Source organism: Centroberyx gerrardi, chromosome 21 (assembly GCF_048128805.1).
Source record: "Centroberyx gerrardi isolate f3 chromosome 21, fCenGer3.hap1.cur.20231027, whole genome shotgun sequence".
NCBI lineage: Eukaryota > Metazoa > Chordata > Actinopteri > Beryciformes > Berycidae > Centroberyx > Centroberyx gerrardi.
The window spans coordinates 8181600-8200536 of NC_136017.1; the positions used below are offsets into that span (position 1 = coordinate 8181600).

The 18937-nt window shown below is 41.4% G+C and overlaps 1 protein-coding gene across 1 annotated transcript in view; it reads right to left on the reverse strand.

Annotated features, from left to right (window-relative positions):
• ncam2a (neural cell adhesion molecule 2a) overlaps positions 1 to 18937 on the reverse strand; it is an 84763-nt gene that overhangs the window by 42161 nt on the left and 23665 nt on the right. Inside the window, exons 6-8 of the mRNA XM_078290970.1 lie at positions 16772 to 16889; positions 10258 to 10427; positions 3624 to 3769 (exon numbers count right to left, since the gene is read on the reverse strand). Coding sequence (XP_078147096.1) covers positions 3624 to 3769; positions 10258 to 10427; positions 16772 to 16889 — 434 coding nt within the window. The remainder of the gene's footprint in view (positions 1 to 3623; positions 3770 to 10257; positions 10428 to 16771; positions 16890 to 18937) is intronic.

The window sequence follows — 18937 nt, forward strand, 5'->3', positions numbered from 1 at the left end:
CTCTCTGTTTCTCTCTCTCTCTCTCTCTCTCTCTCTCTCTGCCAACTGACAGGGTCTGAGTCTGGAGACGAACTCAGCCCCTAAAGCACAGCCTGTTTGATATGCAGCTCAGAGGAATGACAAGGAGTGAGGCCAGACATGAAGCCCCACAGTGAAACACACACACCCGCACACACACACACGTGTGCACATGCACATCGCCACAACTGCGTGCTCACACACCACACACACACACACACAAATACACACGGGCATCGAGGGACATGAGAACACACAGATAAAAGCCAAAGAAATGGGGAAGTTGAGGGAATCCCAGAAGCAGAGGAGATGGAGCAGGAGATGAAGGGACAGACAGGTAGAGGAAGCAGAAAGAAGGCGGACGAAAAGGAAATAAATGTAGAAAAAGATGGAAAAGGCGGCAGAGAGAGAGAAAGCCTCTCCCTATCTGATCCATAAGACCTCATAAGACGGCAAAGCGTGTGCGTTGACAATGACCATGTGAGGCGCAATCTGAAATGTGATCTCTCAAATATGGAATTCCAATCCGAAAACTCTTCCAGTGTTATTTTCCATAACGGTCCGAATGCTGGAGAAGTTTCAGATATCAAAAATGTCAGTGATGCTGGAGTCTCACCAGTCTAACTCCGGCAACTCTTGCTTATTTCAGCAGTTGGGCGTGGGACTTGAACCCTGGGTCTTCTCACTGCAGCACTCTGCTGCTGAAGCTACCGCCTCACGCTCATCACAGCCTCTCACAGCAGAAAACTGACATTTCCTAACGCTGTTCTGGTTGGACGAGACCAGGAGTAGGTTTCAGATGGGCAGACATAACAAAACCTTGGTTGAAGGAAGCAGCCTATTAGTGTCTGAAAGAGCACTGCTGCTTTTTCTTTCAATAATTTATTATTCAACCAGGTTAAAACCATAAAATATATATGTGTATCTTTTTTTTCAAGAAACTTGGGTGAAAAGGCAGCAATTTATTTACTTACAGACAAAACAATACAACATTACAATTATCTAACTGTTTTTGGTTGTGTTTTGCTGTTGTACATTGTTGTACTGCAATTTGTCTGTCTGCAGATTTCCTCTTTGTCTTGATGCAACCTTTTTGGCCAGGTATCCATTGAAAAAGACTTCTTGATCTCAGTGGCACTGCCTGCTTTAATGAAGGCCGAATTAAAATTCATGAATGGCCGCTGCAGTTAGGTGTTTTGTCTTGGAGTTTAAGTCTACTGAATGAGAAAGGTTAATCTTGCCAAAACTTATCCAAGGGAAAGAACACAGTGTCAACGTCACTAGCTTCTTAGCCTTGGATGTTTGAATTTTACTTGAATAGAAGAGAGACTATGGTGCAATTTGCTAACCTTGCTCACAAGTGAAACAATACAAGAGGAGCGAAACAATAGCCTGACCAAAATCTTACCTTGGTTCATAATTAAATTCCAGTTGCATCCCATTATATTCTTTTACCGAGGGTCACGATGTTAGTTGACAAAGAATGAAAAGAGCGGCAGCAACATTATGCAGTGTGTGAAAGTAGGTCCTCTGAAGCTTAATGTCTCTCAACAAGAGAAGACTGTGTGCAGACTGGATATGCAGATTGGAGAGCAAATTGAGAGAGGAACATCCTGCCTTAAACCTAAATGACTATGGCCATCCATCATGCCTCGCGCTACACAAGCCGTGTTTGTCTTTGCGTATGTTTAGGTGTGTTGGTTTGCACTCCGCATTTCCATAATTGCATTTGCTGTGGGAAGAGAAGCACTTACTCTCATTTTCAGCTGTGATTTATCAACCCGAGCGATTCGAGCCAATGCACACATTCATTTATCTCTGCGGTGACCTTTTTCCCAAGCAAAAGAGCGGCTGCCATCTTTGTTTTTTTTAACTGCTTCTGTGGAAGCGTCAGCCCTCCTGCCAGGAAAGCGGTGATGGAAGCGCATATGGTTTTGACACCGATGGCGGCTCGTTCCGAAATAATTACTTTTTCCGAGAAAATGCAGCTGCAGCTCATTCAATTGGTGATCTCTGAGGCTATTCTTATGGACTATTGCAAAGTGAATAATGGATGCTCAGAGAAAAACACACAAGAGAGGCTTTGTGCCTTTTCAAGTCGTTGGACATCTGAAAAACGTGCCATGTCGCTGACTCAAACAGAAGTACAAACGGAAGTGTGAATTGAAAGTATTAACGAGTGCCCTCAAAACTTCAAGGTTCTTGCTGCTTCTTTGTGCTGCGAGCTACTCAAAATAAATGCGTGTTTTGATTTCCCTGGAGATGATAATCTCCGAAACGTCTGGTGATTTAATAAATTTTTGAACGCTCCTTGTAGAAAACATGGACCAAGGTGAATGTGCATGTATGTGCGCGTGCATGAGTTGCCTGTGTGGGCGGCGCTTCAACATTTTAGACAGTATAGTGTGGTCGAGACGAGGAGGAGGAAGAGGGGAGGAGTCTTTGAGGCCCGCATCTTCTTCTATGGTACGGAGAAGTCAGAGCACATGGATGAAGCAGCCATTTGGCTTGCTATTGTACAAGCTCATCCATCTGCATTTAGTTTTCAAAGGGAGAGAGAAGGATCAGTCATCAAGTACTGAATTTAGAGTGACCATAATAGAATCTAGCTTTGGACAGAAGGAGCGCAGCACTTTTACCATTGAGGGACTGTAATGGGAGCATTTCATCTATGGCAGATGGGAATCATTATGTCTGTTTTCATTTTTACGAGGACATATACAAGCAATTACCTGTTAATGTCAGCCATTTTTTTTAGGCACATGTTAGCGCACACACATACACACACACACATACACACATGTATTGTCCCCTTCTCTCTATATAAATACAAATATTGAGATACTTTAACGATCACCATAGGAACACATAAAAGAATAAATTTCACATGTACTTCAGAATATTTCTATTATTGTGTGAAAACCTCACAACTCTTGGTGATTTTCATGTTTTAACTTCAACTGAAAGATTACATGCTCCTCTGTGGGTTGAGGAAATATATAGGGGGAGGAAATATACCAAACATTGTCAAAAATGTATTTGTCCCTGTAGATGGCATACATGTATAATATATCAATGCCGGCTGAAAACCTCAAACTCAAATTTTGGTGATTTTTATGTTTTTACTTCAGTTTGAGGATGAATAAATAAATAAATAAAATAAAATTAGATGCAGATCAAAAATGCATGGTTGTCAAGCTGAAAAGAAGGCAGTTTTTCTTAGTTCCTGAAAAGTCAGCATTTTGGAGATATGAGGTTTTCGCCTCATGACAGCGATATTTTGAGTGGACGAAATATATTTTGCATGTACTTGCAGATATATGTTGCATAGGGAGACGGGATTTCCAATGTCCAAAATGATATTTCAAATGAATGTCATCTACATGTACAAATGCATTTTTGGCCATTTTTTTGTATATTATGAAAACATATCACATATTCTGAAGTAGTATGCAGTATAGATAAACTCTCTTCTGTTATGTATTCTATATGTAGTCTGTTTATGCTTTATATGTTATATATACCGAAACCCATCGATGCTGCACGATGCTGCATGATGCTGCACACACACACACACACACACACACACACACACACAGTTCTACCTTGTCTCCGTCGGCGAAGGCCTGGCCGTCGCTGGCTCTCCTCCAGGAGATGTCAGGTAGCGGCTCGCCCTCAGCCACACAGGAGATCATGGCAGCGCTGCCCTCCACCGCCGTCACGTTCCTCAGCTGGGTGATATGAGGCTGAACTGAGGGCCAGAGAGAGAGAGAGAGAGAGAGAGAGAGAGAGGGGAGGGGGTAAGAGAGAGGAAATGAATAAGAGAAAGAGTGAGAATTAGATAAGTGAGCAAAGAAAGGAGATTGAACAGATAGAAGGGGATGGGGAGAGAGGGGGTGAGAATTGGAGAAAAGGTGCGAGGGAGGGAGAGAGAGAGAGAGAATAAGTGAGTATAAGGGAAGGAGTTGAACAGATAAAGGGGAAAGAGGGAGAAAAAAAAAGAAACAGCAGAGGAGAGTGAACGAGCCGGAGCGAGAGAGTGACACAGATCTAAAGTGTACGGGAGAGGAGACGAAGGCTATACCACAGGGTTTAAACGCAGGGTTGATGCATGACTTTGGTGCTGACAGTCTAGGCCAACATCATTTATACACCGCCATCATCCTCTCCGGTTTGGGCGTAGCGGGAAAGCATGCCCTCTGGCCCATTTCGTGCGGGTTCCTTGGCCTAGATGACGACACAGAAACCGCCTTTGCCAAAGTTTTAGAGATAAAGAGCGTAAACAAAAACGAATCAAAACCGCCTCTGCTGCTGCACGCGTTCCACCTGTTCTGTTTTAAGTAAATATAGATTTTTTTTCTCTTTTCGTCTGGAAGGATGCCTCTCCAACGCTGCGTGGGATTCTCTTTTGACGCCGAGCGAGCACCACGGCGTGCGTTGTGGAAGCGTGGCAGTGGGGGCCGCTCCCCGCTCGCCTCGCCCAGATAAGATGCTCCGAGCAAGGCCCGGAACGCGGTGCATGTCAAGGGCACGGCACGCGCCACATGAATCATGGATTTTTTTCTTCTTGTTCTCCACATGCTGCACTTAAGTCCTTAACGGGGAGGAGGCTGCGAAGTAGCATGGCGTAAAACCCGAAAGGAAAGGGGGGCGGGGTGAGTGGAGAATAGTGACGAGGCTTTTAACACACATGCTGTTACAACTTCACAGCAAGACAAACTCCACCCAACAAATGCAACAGGATTCATCCTAGTCATAACTAGGGCTGCCCCCAAAGAGCTGCGACCAAAGATTTTCCTAGTCGACTAGTCGTTGCACGTTTATGATATTAATTTAATTATTTAAATATATATTTTTGGAAAAAACACACCCAAGTCGCGGCTTCTAGCGGTCAGAAACACCGGTGAAATACACTCTGGTTCACGGGAAAAAACACACAATAGGCGTAGGCTATCAGTCGCTTGCTTTGAGCCCCGCTGCTGCACAGAGCGCTGTTCGCTTGTTTATTCAAAGTTTATTAATATTGAACGTGTCGTGTGTCCAAATGGCACCAAATCCGACACTGCACGTCCTTGGGTCTCCAGCAATGCACCCGCCAAGTATGAAGTAGATTGGACGAACGGTTGTCGAGATACGCAAAGGACACACACACACACACATACATACACACACATATACATACATACATACATACAGACAGACAGACAGAGATTCCTTGCTTTGTAGTTTGATGGCATCAAAATCTCACTCCAGCCAGGTACCCAAAGTTGGCAATCCCGGTCTAATAACTTTTGACAAGGCGCAGCTCCCGAATGGAGTTTGACGTGTTTTTTTGTTGTTTTTTTTCCTGCGACTAACTGACCAATGAAAACTTGGCTCTTTAATTATGAAAACTAAGACTCTTCTCATCGACTAACGTTTGGTCGACTATTAGGGGGCAGCCCTAGTAATAACCTTAATAAGATGCCATTAAATTAATTTGTGAGTAAGGAGTTTGGCTTGCAGTTAAACCTGCAATAAGTGATATCAGACCTTATAAGCAGTCCTGAAACTAACGTTGTGCTATGTGGAGATTTCATTGAGACATAATGCTATAAATCAATATCCACACAGCAGCCGGCTGTGTTGCTGTTTTCACCTCTTTTCTAAAGCTTCTTGTCAAATTCTGCACCGGAACGAGGCTCCTCCCGGTCCGTTTAGTAGCTTTTCATTTTTTAAACTAGCTTGGCTCCTCCCTCGCTGTTTAAAAGCGGCTCTCACCCCCTCCCATTCCTGAAAAAATTCTTGTAATAGTGGAATCCATGAAGCGAGCGAGTAAACTTGTTAAACTAGTAAACTTGCTACCTACCTCTTCACTTGTCATTGTGGGACATGTAACCTTCAGCGGGAGAAAGGTCTGTCAAAGAGAGACTGGTAACTAGCAACACTCCTCCGTAGGTACGGTTAGCTTAGCTATTAGCATTTATCCTTCCATTTGTCCTTCACAGGCCTCCGTAGTGCAGTGGCTTTGCTGTGTGTTATTTACAAATGTGTTGCGGTTTCTGTCGCCCTCTAGTGGTCAGACAAATCGCTTATTGCAGCTGGATTTCAGGAGCTTGTCATAACACCGGGTCAAACAAATTTATACACACGCACATCCGCAAGCGCATGTTTGTATTACTATACTTGTGAGGACCTTCATTGACTTTTTTTCATTGCCTAAATTCTAAATGTAATCCTTAACCCTCTCCACTAAATTCGTAGCCTTAACTGTAACCTAAACTTTGTAATCCTAATTGTAATCTTAATCCTAAACCCAGGTCCTGATCCAAAACTAACCCCTTAAAGAAGTGAGGTCCTGACAAAATGTTCTCACTTTAGAGGATATTTCTTATCTTTCTATCCTCGTTTGGTTCAGAAATACAAGCACACACACACACACACACACACACACACACCATCACTCATACATACATACATACACATATTCATATTCATATAAACAAACCGCAAACACACGCAGACAACACCACTCAAGCGCACAGATAATACATTCATACATTGCAATTGCATATTCACAAATCAAACACAGTTGGCATAGCACAGAGAGATAAAATTGTTGTTAATGGTACTGAGTCTGAACCTGTTCTGTTATCTGCAATGGTTTTTGCCCCAAATGCCCTTCATAATTCAAATATTATTAACTGGGGAATGCCTCATTTATCAAGCAGAGTGAAGAAACCATTCTACAGAGAGCATTATTAATAACGTATTATCTAAAACACTTCAACTTTAAATGAGACAGAACCAAGTCTTTTAAGCATTTTGCATGTGTGCTGTGTGTTCAGTGTTTTCAGATACAATGCAGAATTAATTTGACTTTCTATGTTTGGGGTTTATTCTAGATTGGGGAATGTGCTTTCTTCTGAGTTTGATTTGTAGATTTAAATAAGCTTTTAAAACCTATTCTAACTAAAAAATAAAGGTCTGGCTTGTTTGACTCTAGTGTTTCTAATAATTATAATTACATATTATTATAATAATTACAGGTGTTATAATAATTATACATGTAAAACCTGCATTTAGCTCCTTTTATCACAATCTATAAATATTTCAGAGAGAAAAAAACACCTTCAATGCAACAAATCACTATGTAAACAAAGCCATTAACAAGGCAACAGGGTTTCAACAGAAGGTGCCATACTGACTGATTAAGGATTGGGCTTTAAATATTCAAAACATGTAGAAAAGTTCATTTGACTCATTGTTGGCTTATTATGGAACTACAATGAAATTGAAGGGAAGGGGAATCAGAAGTGTAATGTTCATAACTGATACTGGAAGAGAATATCATCACAGGCTCATATCCCACCCACTGACAGGTGTCATAAAGCAAGACTATATCTGATAATGTATTAATTAGTTGTGTCGGGCGCTGTTTTATAGCTGTGAATTCACGAGGCAAATGTCGTCATGAATTCTCTCCTGTCACCCCCGATGCCTCTTTTGGCTCAGCAAAGTTCAGGGGGTTTAAAGGAAAAATCCACCCTCCGATATTTTTACAGTTAAATATCAGCAATTTGTGATGTTCAGTGCATTCCAGGAGTTATTTTGTGATGAAGTGTTGTAATTTGCTTTTTGTCCCTTAACCTGCCTTGTCTACTTCTACTTCAGCTAGTGATTTCCTACGTTTCCCAGAATGACTTTTGTGACTTTTAATGGAGAGAGAACAACGCTGTGGTGTGTCGAGCCAAAATGTCACTGAAGAGGGCGTTGTGTTTCACATGCTACTGATGGCAGATCTGCAAAGATGCAAACTGTGGCTGCATTGCATTCTGGTCTACTGAGACTTGGTCTCTCTGCTTCAACTACGATGGATTTCTCCCTGCTTTGATTCTGAGGGACTGACACCAAAACCGTTGATATTTTAGACTGCTGAAAATGTTCTGCTAACAAACAGAAATATTAATATTAGCTGCACTGGAAATATGTCAACATGATGTCACATCATCTATGTTTGGCTGGTTATCTGTGGGAATAAGAAAAATACTCCACCAAACAACAAAATGGGCCAGAAATGCAAGGTGCAAATACTGTTTTTTGGTTGTGTTTTTTTAACAGTGTTTCAAGGATTTTTTCCTTTAAAGCAGCCAGTAACCCAGAGTCTAAACAGCAAGACAACCTGAGATAAACCCTGAAGCCTGGGAGTAGTGTGAAAGACCAGCATTTACCTGCATGAGGGCCACTACCTTGCACTTAACCACTGAAAAAGCTCAGCAGCCAGACTGAAGCCTGTGGTGCTACTGGGCAGCTCCCACATGTGAATATGTTTAACTGCATGAATGTGAAACAGCAATGAATTGGCTTCCAGCAGTTGGTTGCCGGAGTAACCAGTTTGTGGCGACACATGGCCGTCTGTGACAGCTGGAGATCCAGCAGCTGCTGCAGTTTTGTATCTTGTATCTCTGTTGTCACCTGAAAACTCTCTCTTTGTCCTCCTGAATCACCGCCTCCTCTGTCATATCTTCCATCTCTATTTGTGCTGAAAAGTCCACTGCCTTGTATAAAAAGCAAACATTTTCCTTTTGTTCCTGGCAAATTTCTTTCCCTATCATACATGATTATTCTCAGGACAGAGGGACAAATCTGTTGCATCTATTGTCTGGGCTTTGTGGCTTAAACCTTGCACTCCTTCTTATTGGTTGCCTGCAATGTTGCCGATCGATCGAGGGATTTAAGCTTATACAGCACTACTGTTGCACTCACTGTAAGTCACTCTGGACAAAAGCATAAGCTAAACGCCTACAATCTAAAAAATGCAAATGTCACCTCTGAGCCGGTGCTGATTGGTCATTCTAATAGCATTCAACAAACAAGGAAGCATCCTCTGTCTTCCTGTTTAAGCGTGAGGTGAGCACTATTCATCAAGGAGGGAAGTCGAGGTTGACACTTTACTACTTTGGGAATGTAATTTCAGGCCGCTGTGCATTGGCAAGACAACTGAAGGAGAAGCAGTGAGGCAAGACCACACAGCCAACCCGGGAGAACCAACAGACTGACGCTAAATTTGGAGCAACGAGGCTCGCAGAGAGTCGCCAGGCCTAAACACATACCAACAGATAAGCACGAACGCATGTGCACACACACACACGCGCGCACATACACACACACACGCACACCTCATCTAACTTATATGCCTGTACTCCTCCTGCCTGTGCTGTCAAGGGTAATAAAACTAACTTACAACTGTGTTTCCCCGCCGCACTTTGCAAAGCAAAACTCCTCCCTCCCCCCTAACTTCTTCATTTAAATGTGCATTTTGAAGAACAAGCGGTTCTCGCGTCTTGAAAGGATGTTGATGACTAGAGCATAAATCTCCATACATTTTCATGAGCAGAATATGCACTATCAGAATGATCTGTGAGGAAATAGCTAGCAGGTTTATGAAAATATAAATTGAATTTTTTTATGAGGAGTGTAGTAAATGAAATATGGCGCAATAATGAAATATCTCTTTTCAGTAGAAATATATCATATTGATGTGGTTGTTATTGTTATAGGCTGAGAGATATAAATGAATGTTTGTGCTCCCGAAAAAATACTTTTTCATCAAATGGAATTTGTGCAGCTTCTAATAATAAAGCTTTCTGGATTAACATATAACAGTATTACTATTAGACAGATCATAAAGGGCAAATGCAGAAAAGTGTATAGAAAAAGAAGAGTTTTGTTCTAAAATGAGAAAAGTGACACCAACTCTTATAAAATGACAGGTAATGCAAAATAAAAACAACTTATGGCACTTTTTAAATGATACTGGGCTATTTAAGAATTTGGTTGACAAAATGATAACACTATTTCAGACCGAATTGTTTAGATTTTATAAATACTGATGTTGAAGTTCATGTGTTTTTTTTATCTAAGATGGATATACTGTACAGTCTTTTGGAAATAAACTGCTTAAACGTATTTAAGCTTCAATCCCTAAGATACAAATCACAAAAATAGCACAGCTTCCTTTCAAGAGGTTTAACACCATGCATTCTCATTTCATATTAAATGTCAAGTTTACAGTATCCTCCATACTCTTCTCTCTTTTCCCTCTGAAAATACATTCCAATCAGCATGAAGGGCTTTGTTCCTAATCCTCAACTCCAAAAGTAATACGGGCATGTTATGAGCAATCGAGTGATATTTGCTTCTCGCTAATTCCCTGTTTGGCTTTGTTTGAGTTGCGGCCTCGGCTGTCGCCTCGCTCACCGAACACTTTGAGGAAGAGCTCCTTCTCCTGCGCCCCCGCCTTGTTGGTGGCCCTGCAGGAGTAGGTTCCCCCGTCGCCCTGGCGGATGTTGCGGACGGTCAGCGCGCTCCGCCCGCCGTCCAGCCGGCTGAACATGTACTGCTCCGACTGCTCCAGCTGCTGCCCTTTCCTGCACAGAGAGAGACGCAGAGACAGAGGGTGATGACAGGAAAACGTGGCAAGCAACAACTGAAACCTACCAAAAAACACACTGTACAGTCAGCTCCGGAGAAATGTAGTACAACAATGCATTTTTGAAGGTGCGGCTCTATAATCTTAGCACTTCGGATGTCAAATCATTCTGCAAAAAAAGACTTTCACTTTGAAGGTTTTGCTGTCTATAGCAGATGAACAGGTAAAAAAAATGACAGCACTCCTTATACACAGTCTCCCCATGTATTGTACTGGATAGACACATTATAGTATAACTGAAATAATTATGGTTAAATTAATCATTCATCAAAATTCTTAATACACTGTCTTCCATGCATACTTCATAGCATTTTCATGTTCTATGACAGCCAGTGCTACAGTCTCTTTGCAATCCACTGTATCCCTATGTACATTCTATTATGGACTACGCCACTCACTAAATGACTCCGGTGTGGTGTGGAATACATCGCGGCCTTAATATCTTTTTTTCCGATTGGACTCTGTGGGGAAATTAGTCAGGATAAGCAACCGCTAAATTGATCCGTGTCTATACTTTAGCTTCGTAGCGCAGGAGCGTAATGGTGTGAAGTAGGTTTGCCACCTCCCACGCTTGTTTATTTGTTGTTTGTTAGTAGCCAACTGTGTAATCTACCAGAGTTAAGGGACGAGCAGACTGTGGGTTACAGGAGGATTACACTAGACATACACTGACATGTTGGAAGCCTAGAGGTTAGAGAATGGCTGATTGGCTGAGAAAATGAATAAGTAACTACCAACTATGACCCTTGAGCAAGGCACTTAACTCCCAGCTGCTCCAGTGTCCAGCAGCAGAAGACTGTGGTTGCAATGGGCAGCTCCCAGGTGTGTGTGTGTGTGTGGAACTGTGTGAATGTGAAGCAGGGTGTTGCTGGAAAACAGCATGCATGCTCAGCTGACTTTCCCTGGATAAATAAAAGCTAGAAATGATTGTAAAACCGATTGTGGCTTCAGGAGGAAGACGACCAGAAAAAAGGTTTAGCTGCGGCGATGTTTACAGGTCGCAGACTTGATGGCAATATTATCAGTCGCAGCTTCATTTTAATCTGTCCAAACACTATTGGAACCCCAAAATAGGAGGAATGTATAGGAAGAAGTGCTTTTATTTTTTACCTGTTCATCCAATATGGATGAAAATACCCTCAATTTGAAGCTGGCACCCTGTACTTTAACCTCATAAGCCATTGGGTAAATTGAATTCAAAAGTGATGAGAACACAGAGCTCAGAATAATGTATAACTGAATATTTTTAGAGACGTCTCTGTATGGACTCGCACACTATAATCTACATCACTCGAAGGACCAACTTTATTGTATTTGGGATTTCAAATGTGGACAGTTTTGCACACAAACAAACACACCCCACACACACACACACACACACACACACACACACAGTAACACAGTGTTGCGCCGCACGCAGGAAAAGCGAGAGGGAGGATAATTGAAAGTCGACGGAGGAAACACCAAAGCCAAGTAATAATAACGCGGGCGAGCCAAGGAGGAAATGAAGAGAGGCCTCATCTTTGGAACGGACAGTACAGGACGGGCTGCAGCGCCGAATGTCATTATACTGACTGACTGCTGACAGGTAGTCCATTACCGAAGACGCGCGGAGGACGAGGCGGAACCTCGCGCCGGCAGGAAATGCAACTGGGAGCGCGGAGGACGCCGGGAGGGGCGACATCAAAAGAAAAAAAGAAATTGTGTTGTTTACAGCCAAGAAGATTCTTTTTAGCGATGTACGGATTTTAATCCTGTAAGGTCTGATGGAAAGACAGGACTTAGCGAGCGGGGCGGCGTTGCGCTCAGATGCGGCCATGCAGAGGGAGAATAAACTGAAAGGTTTGACAGGCTGAGGTCGCTCCAGAGTTTGGGATCAATGTTGAGGTATAGCTGAAGTGATGTCCTCTCTCAGATGAGAGGCAGCGGTCAGCCCTTGTCAAATGCTTTATATTTTATTAGGACAGTTATGAAAGGTAAGACAGGGCTGCAGTGAAGGGGAGACGCAGGAGGGAAAGTACGGGCAATACTCAGCTAGCAGAGAAATACTGAAACAAACAGTATAATTCCAGTGTATGTCTTTCTTGCTCGAATTGAAAGTTCACTTGGTCATGTTTGTGTTGAGCGAGTTCAGCCCTCATGCCCTTAAACACTGGTAAAAAAACACAGACAGCAGTGAGAAAAGCAACGTTCTCTTCTTCATTCCTGAAAAACTTCCTTTTTTGCTGACACTTGGTTTTTGGCTGTCAACAGTGACATGCAGTTCAAGAGAAGCGGATCCTAATAACCGGACTGTCTCCGGGCATGTGAACTGGTATAATGATGGGGGTAGAGGAGAAAATCTTTTTTTCTTCTGTAACAATATACAGTAAGTTGTAACGTCCAAGGAATTACACCGACACTCTCTGTCGATGGACATATGTGCAGAGGGGTTGTAAAAAATCCTTTCAAATATTTCCAACCCAAAAGAATCCCATAAGACTTCGATTTCAACCCTGTGTGATTGGAAAAAGGTCAAATAAGACTTTAACAGTCCAAAGTATTGATTCCAAGATGTGAATTCTGATTGGCTTCTTAAAGGATTTTCCTATTGGGTAGAGTTTATAGGAATCCACGTATCTTCAACTGGTATACAAAACTAAAATATCATGCGAATGGAGAAATTGCATTTCTTTGTTGTGGTTGCACTGGACTCCTCCCTGCATGGTGTAGCTATATGATTATGAAGCAGGGCATTGCTGAACAAGAGGATAGTACAAATACAGAGCAAAAAGAAGAACACATTAAATATGGAAGGAAAACAAGTCTGATAGCAATTACTTGGAAGAGCATCGGTAACCTTGACATCTCTAAATGTGCTGTTGATGTTTTTATTTGCCATCAACTGACGCTGTTCTTACTATTAAGGAAAAAGCCTGGTGCAAACAATGTCTTTCATGAAACAAACTGTCAATTCCCCAAACATAAACAGATAGATCCTAACAACTAACGGCATGTTGTGAAATTTAGTGACATTCCCAAATGCCAAATATGAAGGGATGCTAAATGTTGTAGATGTTCAGTTCTTCACTCCACACCTTTGAATCCTTAAGTAAGCCTGGTTTATTGTATAAGTCTGATTGAATGGATAACACAGGCAAGCAAAATCAAGACGTCATTTTCTACAGATGAACAGGTTTCTCATTTCAATTTCCTTTTGTAATTACCAAGCCACACGTAACTCAATTTCTCTTGCAACTGGAAAACCTATTACGAAACAAAAAGAGACAGTGAAGAAAACAAGTGTCTCGGAACAAAGCCCTCACAAGGACAGCCGCAGTTAGAAACCGCACCCTCAAATAGGTTCATTTTATCTTTAATTTAAATACGCAAAAACACCGCCCATATTTTCAACATTTTGGACGCACCCATCATCCATGAGAAATGCACTGCATCATATTATGCTTGCTGCTAAATCGTTAAAATCTCATTTTCCGTGTTTCCTCGTTGGTGAGAGACAAAGTTAACACACACAGGGGAACACGAAAAAAAAATCTGTTGTCATAGTTGCAAACTGGAGAGCAAGATGAAAGACGTTTACTGAGTTGAGGATGTTTCCAGCTGTGACAAGTGTCTCCAAATTCTGTTTACACTTCACAAAGTGATGCATGTACCTCGCTTTTTCAGCAGTGCCCTGCTTCTCTTCCACACTGTTACACACTCATTGCTCTTCTCATTATGTCTGCTACGCCACTTAAGATCCAGGAATTATGCCGTTCTCCACAATGCTCAGAACGTATTCCATGCATTTCACCCTACTCAGTGTAACTGCTCATAGCATGTTGTTCTAATTTAACCCCAGTTTAACCCCGGGGTTAAACGCAGGAGTATGTGTCCTCCTGCAAGACGCAGCCTTGAAGTGACGAATATGCAAATCAAAATGTGTACACCTTCACATTAAAATGCACATATTCTGACTCTGACTTAACTCAATTTGTACGCTCTTCTCCTTGTGCACGCGGAACCCTACAATATGTCTAGCGCTCACATTAGTTTGCTTATGTAAAACAAGAAATCTGCATGGTAATAAATGCTAAATACATGAAACAGGATATGAATTATTGAGTCACAAAAACTTGAAAGAAATTATTTAGGCTGTGCAACGCTGTGAGTTGGTCTGTGAACAAATGGAATAGTATTTAAAGTGGTATGACAGCTCTTACATAATCAAGATGTGTCCTGCCATTTATGTGCTCCTTCTCCCTTTACACATTTTGCAAAGTCCTGTTGTCCTTGTACTACTGTATGTGTGCCAGTGTGTACTTGCTATGTCAGTTGTTAATATGTCTCTGCATAAATGTCACTAGCACAAATTCCTGCACGTTTGTTGTATTTATAGAGTAAGGTGATTCTGACCCTGATGCTGATTTATATAATGATTTGAGAATTAAGCTGTGCGATAAGCTAATTCATTGTGATTTATTTCTGATGGAGGATGGTCAAAGACTTGAATACCTGTTTAGAAACTACGACTCCTTATTTATTTTGAATTCTGAATGAGATATTGGACAGTACGATACTGAACTTCATTGTTTGAGAGTGAATTGTAGATGGACAACATGCATTCTATGTTTTCATCATTGTACCTTTTGTTTGACCACTTGGTTTCACTTACAGTGTCTTGTAAGCCTATGTGGGCTGGGCACTAGTGTGGTGTATGACACTATAATAAAATCAAACAATCAATCAATCATACTTTCTACTAACAAACCTTCTCAAACCTCTTGGTTACCATCACTTATAGCCTATATACTGACTACTGAATATTTTGAAAATTCTAACAGAAGACTATAATCTAGACTACTAGACAAAAGACTATGATCTAGTATATGATGTATAGCATGTATATGATGTAGTAAACAATGCATATGAAGTATGTATATGACCTAGTATAGGATGTATATGATGTGTATACATATTGTAGTATGTGTATGTGTGATGTAGTATATATATGATGGTATATAAAGCCCTTTGAGACTTGACTGATAAAGGGTTATATAAATAAACTAGACTAGACTAGACTATAAACCATCATAGTTTTTTTTACTTGTAACCGCAAAGATAGGAAGGTAAGTGTATGTGGTTAAGAACTTAAAAGTTGCCATGCGCCTTTCCTGTAGGTTCAATTCAAAGCTATATTCAAAAGCTATTGCAGCTTTTACCAGCCGCCATATTTACCGTTCCTTTCTCTCTCGCTATGCTCAACGACGAGTCCCACACTCCTCAAGTCGTTAAGACGTTGTCGTAAAGCAGCAGCACACTGTTCTCAGCCACCTGACCTCTCATGATCTCTTCCACAGAATCAAGCTAACGATCATAATGATATTTAGGATGAACTAATTAGAAGAAAGAAGAAAGCGCAGTAGGAATAATGTAATGAGCCGCACTGGAATGCCAATGAAGCATTGTCAATAGATGCTCAGGTGTAAATAGCTCGTCGTGATTGGCTGCTGAGTGGGTGCGAGCTAATTACTTGATGAACCCTTCACACAGACGAGGCTGCTGTTGAGTGCATAGTGGGGTGTCAACTGCTCTTTAGATACTTGTTTTCACACTGATGATACATGGCATGTGATATTATTGTGGTAGCTGAGGGCAACGCGCGAGGGAGGACTATAAATTACTCAGTTAGAAATATGCTGGAATATCTACTTGATCTGTAGCCAAAAATTTTACATATATAGGCTTTTTGCTATTTCTAGTCTACTTTGCTATTAAGTATTAACACAGACGGCACAGTGGCTCAGTGTCGCCTCACAGCAATAATACTACATACGATATGTAGTATGTACTGTATATGTATATGATGTAATATGGTATATGTTATATAGTATGTAGTATGGTATATGACATGTATAGCCCTTTGAGACATGCTTGTTATAAAGGTCTATATAAATAAACTTGACTTAACACATATAATAGATAGATAGATAGATAGATAGATGAACATAAAATTAAAATGATTTTGGGACATTAAAGACCATGTTACCTAATGGGCCCTACAATGAAATTACTGTTACATTCAATGAATCTGTGCAGCTAAACTTGAATAAACTCTTTATTATACAGTTATGGGATGTCAGTCATGCATACCAAGAAGTTGTTTCATGATGTTTTCTAAGACACGGCTATCTAGGAAATCCTGCCCAGCAGTTTCCAAAGCCTAATGTTGCCCTTTAGCTAAAGGAGGATCTACAGTGTGTGTCACAGACTAATGCCAGGTGTTAAGAAAGCGGAAGGTACCTGTGCCAGGTGACCTCGGGGTCGGGGGATCCGGAGGTGATGCAAGTGAAGGTAACTGATTCCTGGTAGTCAGCGGTGGAGTTGAAGGACTGCTGGGACACTGACAGCACCGGGGGCACTGAGGGGACAAAACAGGACAGAAAATACCTCAGTCAGACAGGGTTTCCATCCCCAGACCCTGAGAGTCTGCGATTGAAAGCTAAATTCTGACTAGATTCTAATAGAAATTCCTCTCCTCAGTGTCTATGAAACTATATTCAAAAAGCTAACATTTCCAAATATAGTAAATCGTAAATGGAAATCCCTTTGAATGGGTTTACACGCTTGTGAGTATTTACTGCAAATGCCATCTCAGTTGGTGAGAGAAAATCGTATGGGGATTTCATATAACATTTTGACCCAGCTTTGGTAAAAATACAAAGGAGCTGAACAAAATGATGTGAAACCATAATACTATGGTCTGATGCTTTAAATCCAAAAAATGCTCCATATCATATAAGTCCATATAAACAATGGCGAGATGCACAAATGTGTTTTGACATCGCTGAAAGCCAATGCTCTTCCTCTGTGGTGAAACCATTCAACCCCTGTCAAGCGGTTGAACTTGTGCCATTGTTTTTCCAGGCTGGCCAATTTCAGAAAAAAATATCAAAATTAGTAATGCTTCGACACGGCGATTTTGAGGTTGCTGGTTTGAACTGTGGTGACTGTGACCGCGGCAGTTATGCCTACATCGAATACAATTTGAAAACAAATTGAGAGGGCATGTGCCGCCTCAGACATGTAATATCTCTCAGATATGAAATAAACATTATTTTTTGATCATTCTAAATGTGTAATAGTCAGACCGCCACCAGACATGGCTGTATTGCCTGACTGGTGATAACTATGCTATTTTCTATGTTCTCTATTTATTTGCCTTGTGGAAATGTTTGAATGAATTTGTCCACCATCAAAAATCTTGCGTGCATTACACTTCTGACTGTGACGGTACAAAGGAAGACTATTGGAAGACTTATAACAGCATATATGAACCTTCCCATTCATTGTCAATGAAGCCGAAGTGTCTCCATTCTCTAGTTTCTAACTTTGGGAGAAAATTGTTCACGGTCACAGATGCCGACTCTAAATGTAGGACATAAAAACAACATATGCTGAGTTTTTAAATCGAGTGACATTCCCCTTTAAAGACGAGTCCTGAAAATGAAAGCAACAGAAGGCGAAATGAAGGCAACAGGACTTTTTTGTTTTTGTATCACAAACTCCAATTCTTCACTGTTCTTCACTGGAACAACAGCACATGCTAAGCCTGCCCTTTGCAAATAGGAGACTTTTTATGACATTTTAGACTTTTTTTTTTTTTTTTAAGTTTCAGTAGAAATGGTTTAAAAATGAAACCACACAGGACAAGGATAGAAGAGAGATCACTTGATTTTAGCATACCATCAGCATGCCCTCACACATGTATGCATATATATATATATACACACACACACACACACACACACACACACACAGGTATGCATGTTGTCACTGTCGGGTGAAAACCTGACCTATTTACCAAATGCCAGCTTTTCTGGACTGACCACCATGCATTTTTGAGTTATCCAAAGGGTTTTGAAAGGGTTTCATCAGACCAATGATGGTAGAATTTTCTCAACCCATAGAAGACCATGTAATCCTTCAATTGGAGTTAAAACATGAAAATCACCAAAGTTGCGAGGTTTTCACATGACAACAGCGATATGTATAAACACACACATATATAGCTTGCTATCCGTGTAGAAACAGCAGTTTTATAAACAGCGTTGGTCCTGATGACTTTATCAACAGTATATGTTGAGTAGTGTCAGTAAACGCAGTGTGCCTCTGCCATCCAATCAGCTGGGGACTGTCATCCTGTCATGCAGTCAAAGGAGAGGCGAGGGAGAGCTAGCCCGGTCTTCTCTCCGCTAGCCGCCGCGGTGACAAGGGAATGACAGCTTTATGGCACAGGCATGTTTATCTGACGTCTCAGTCCATTTCTCAAGGCTCCGCTTCTACTCCCACTCACAGTCTTCTCCTGTTGCTCCATCCTGTCTCACACCAAGCGTGTTTGCAGCGGTTTATTCAGGCTCTGGAGCATTTACTCCTTTAGTTTGATTCATTTGGGCAGGTGAGAACAAT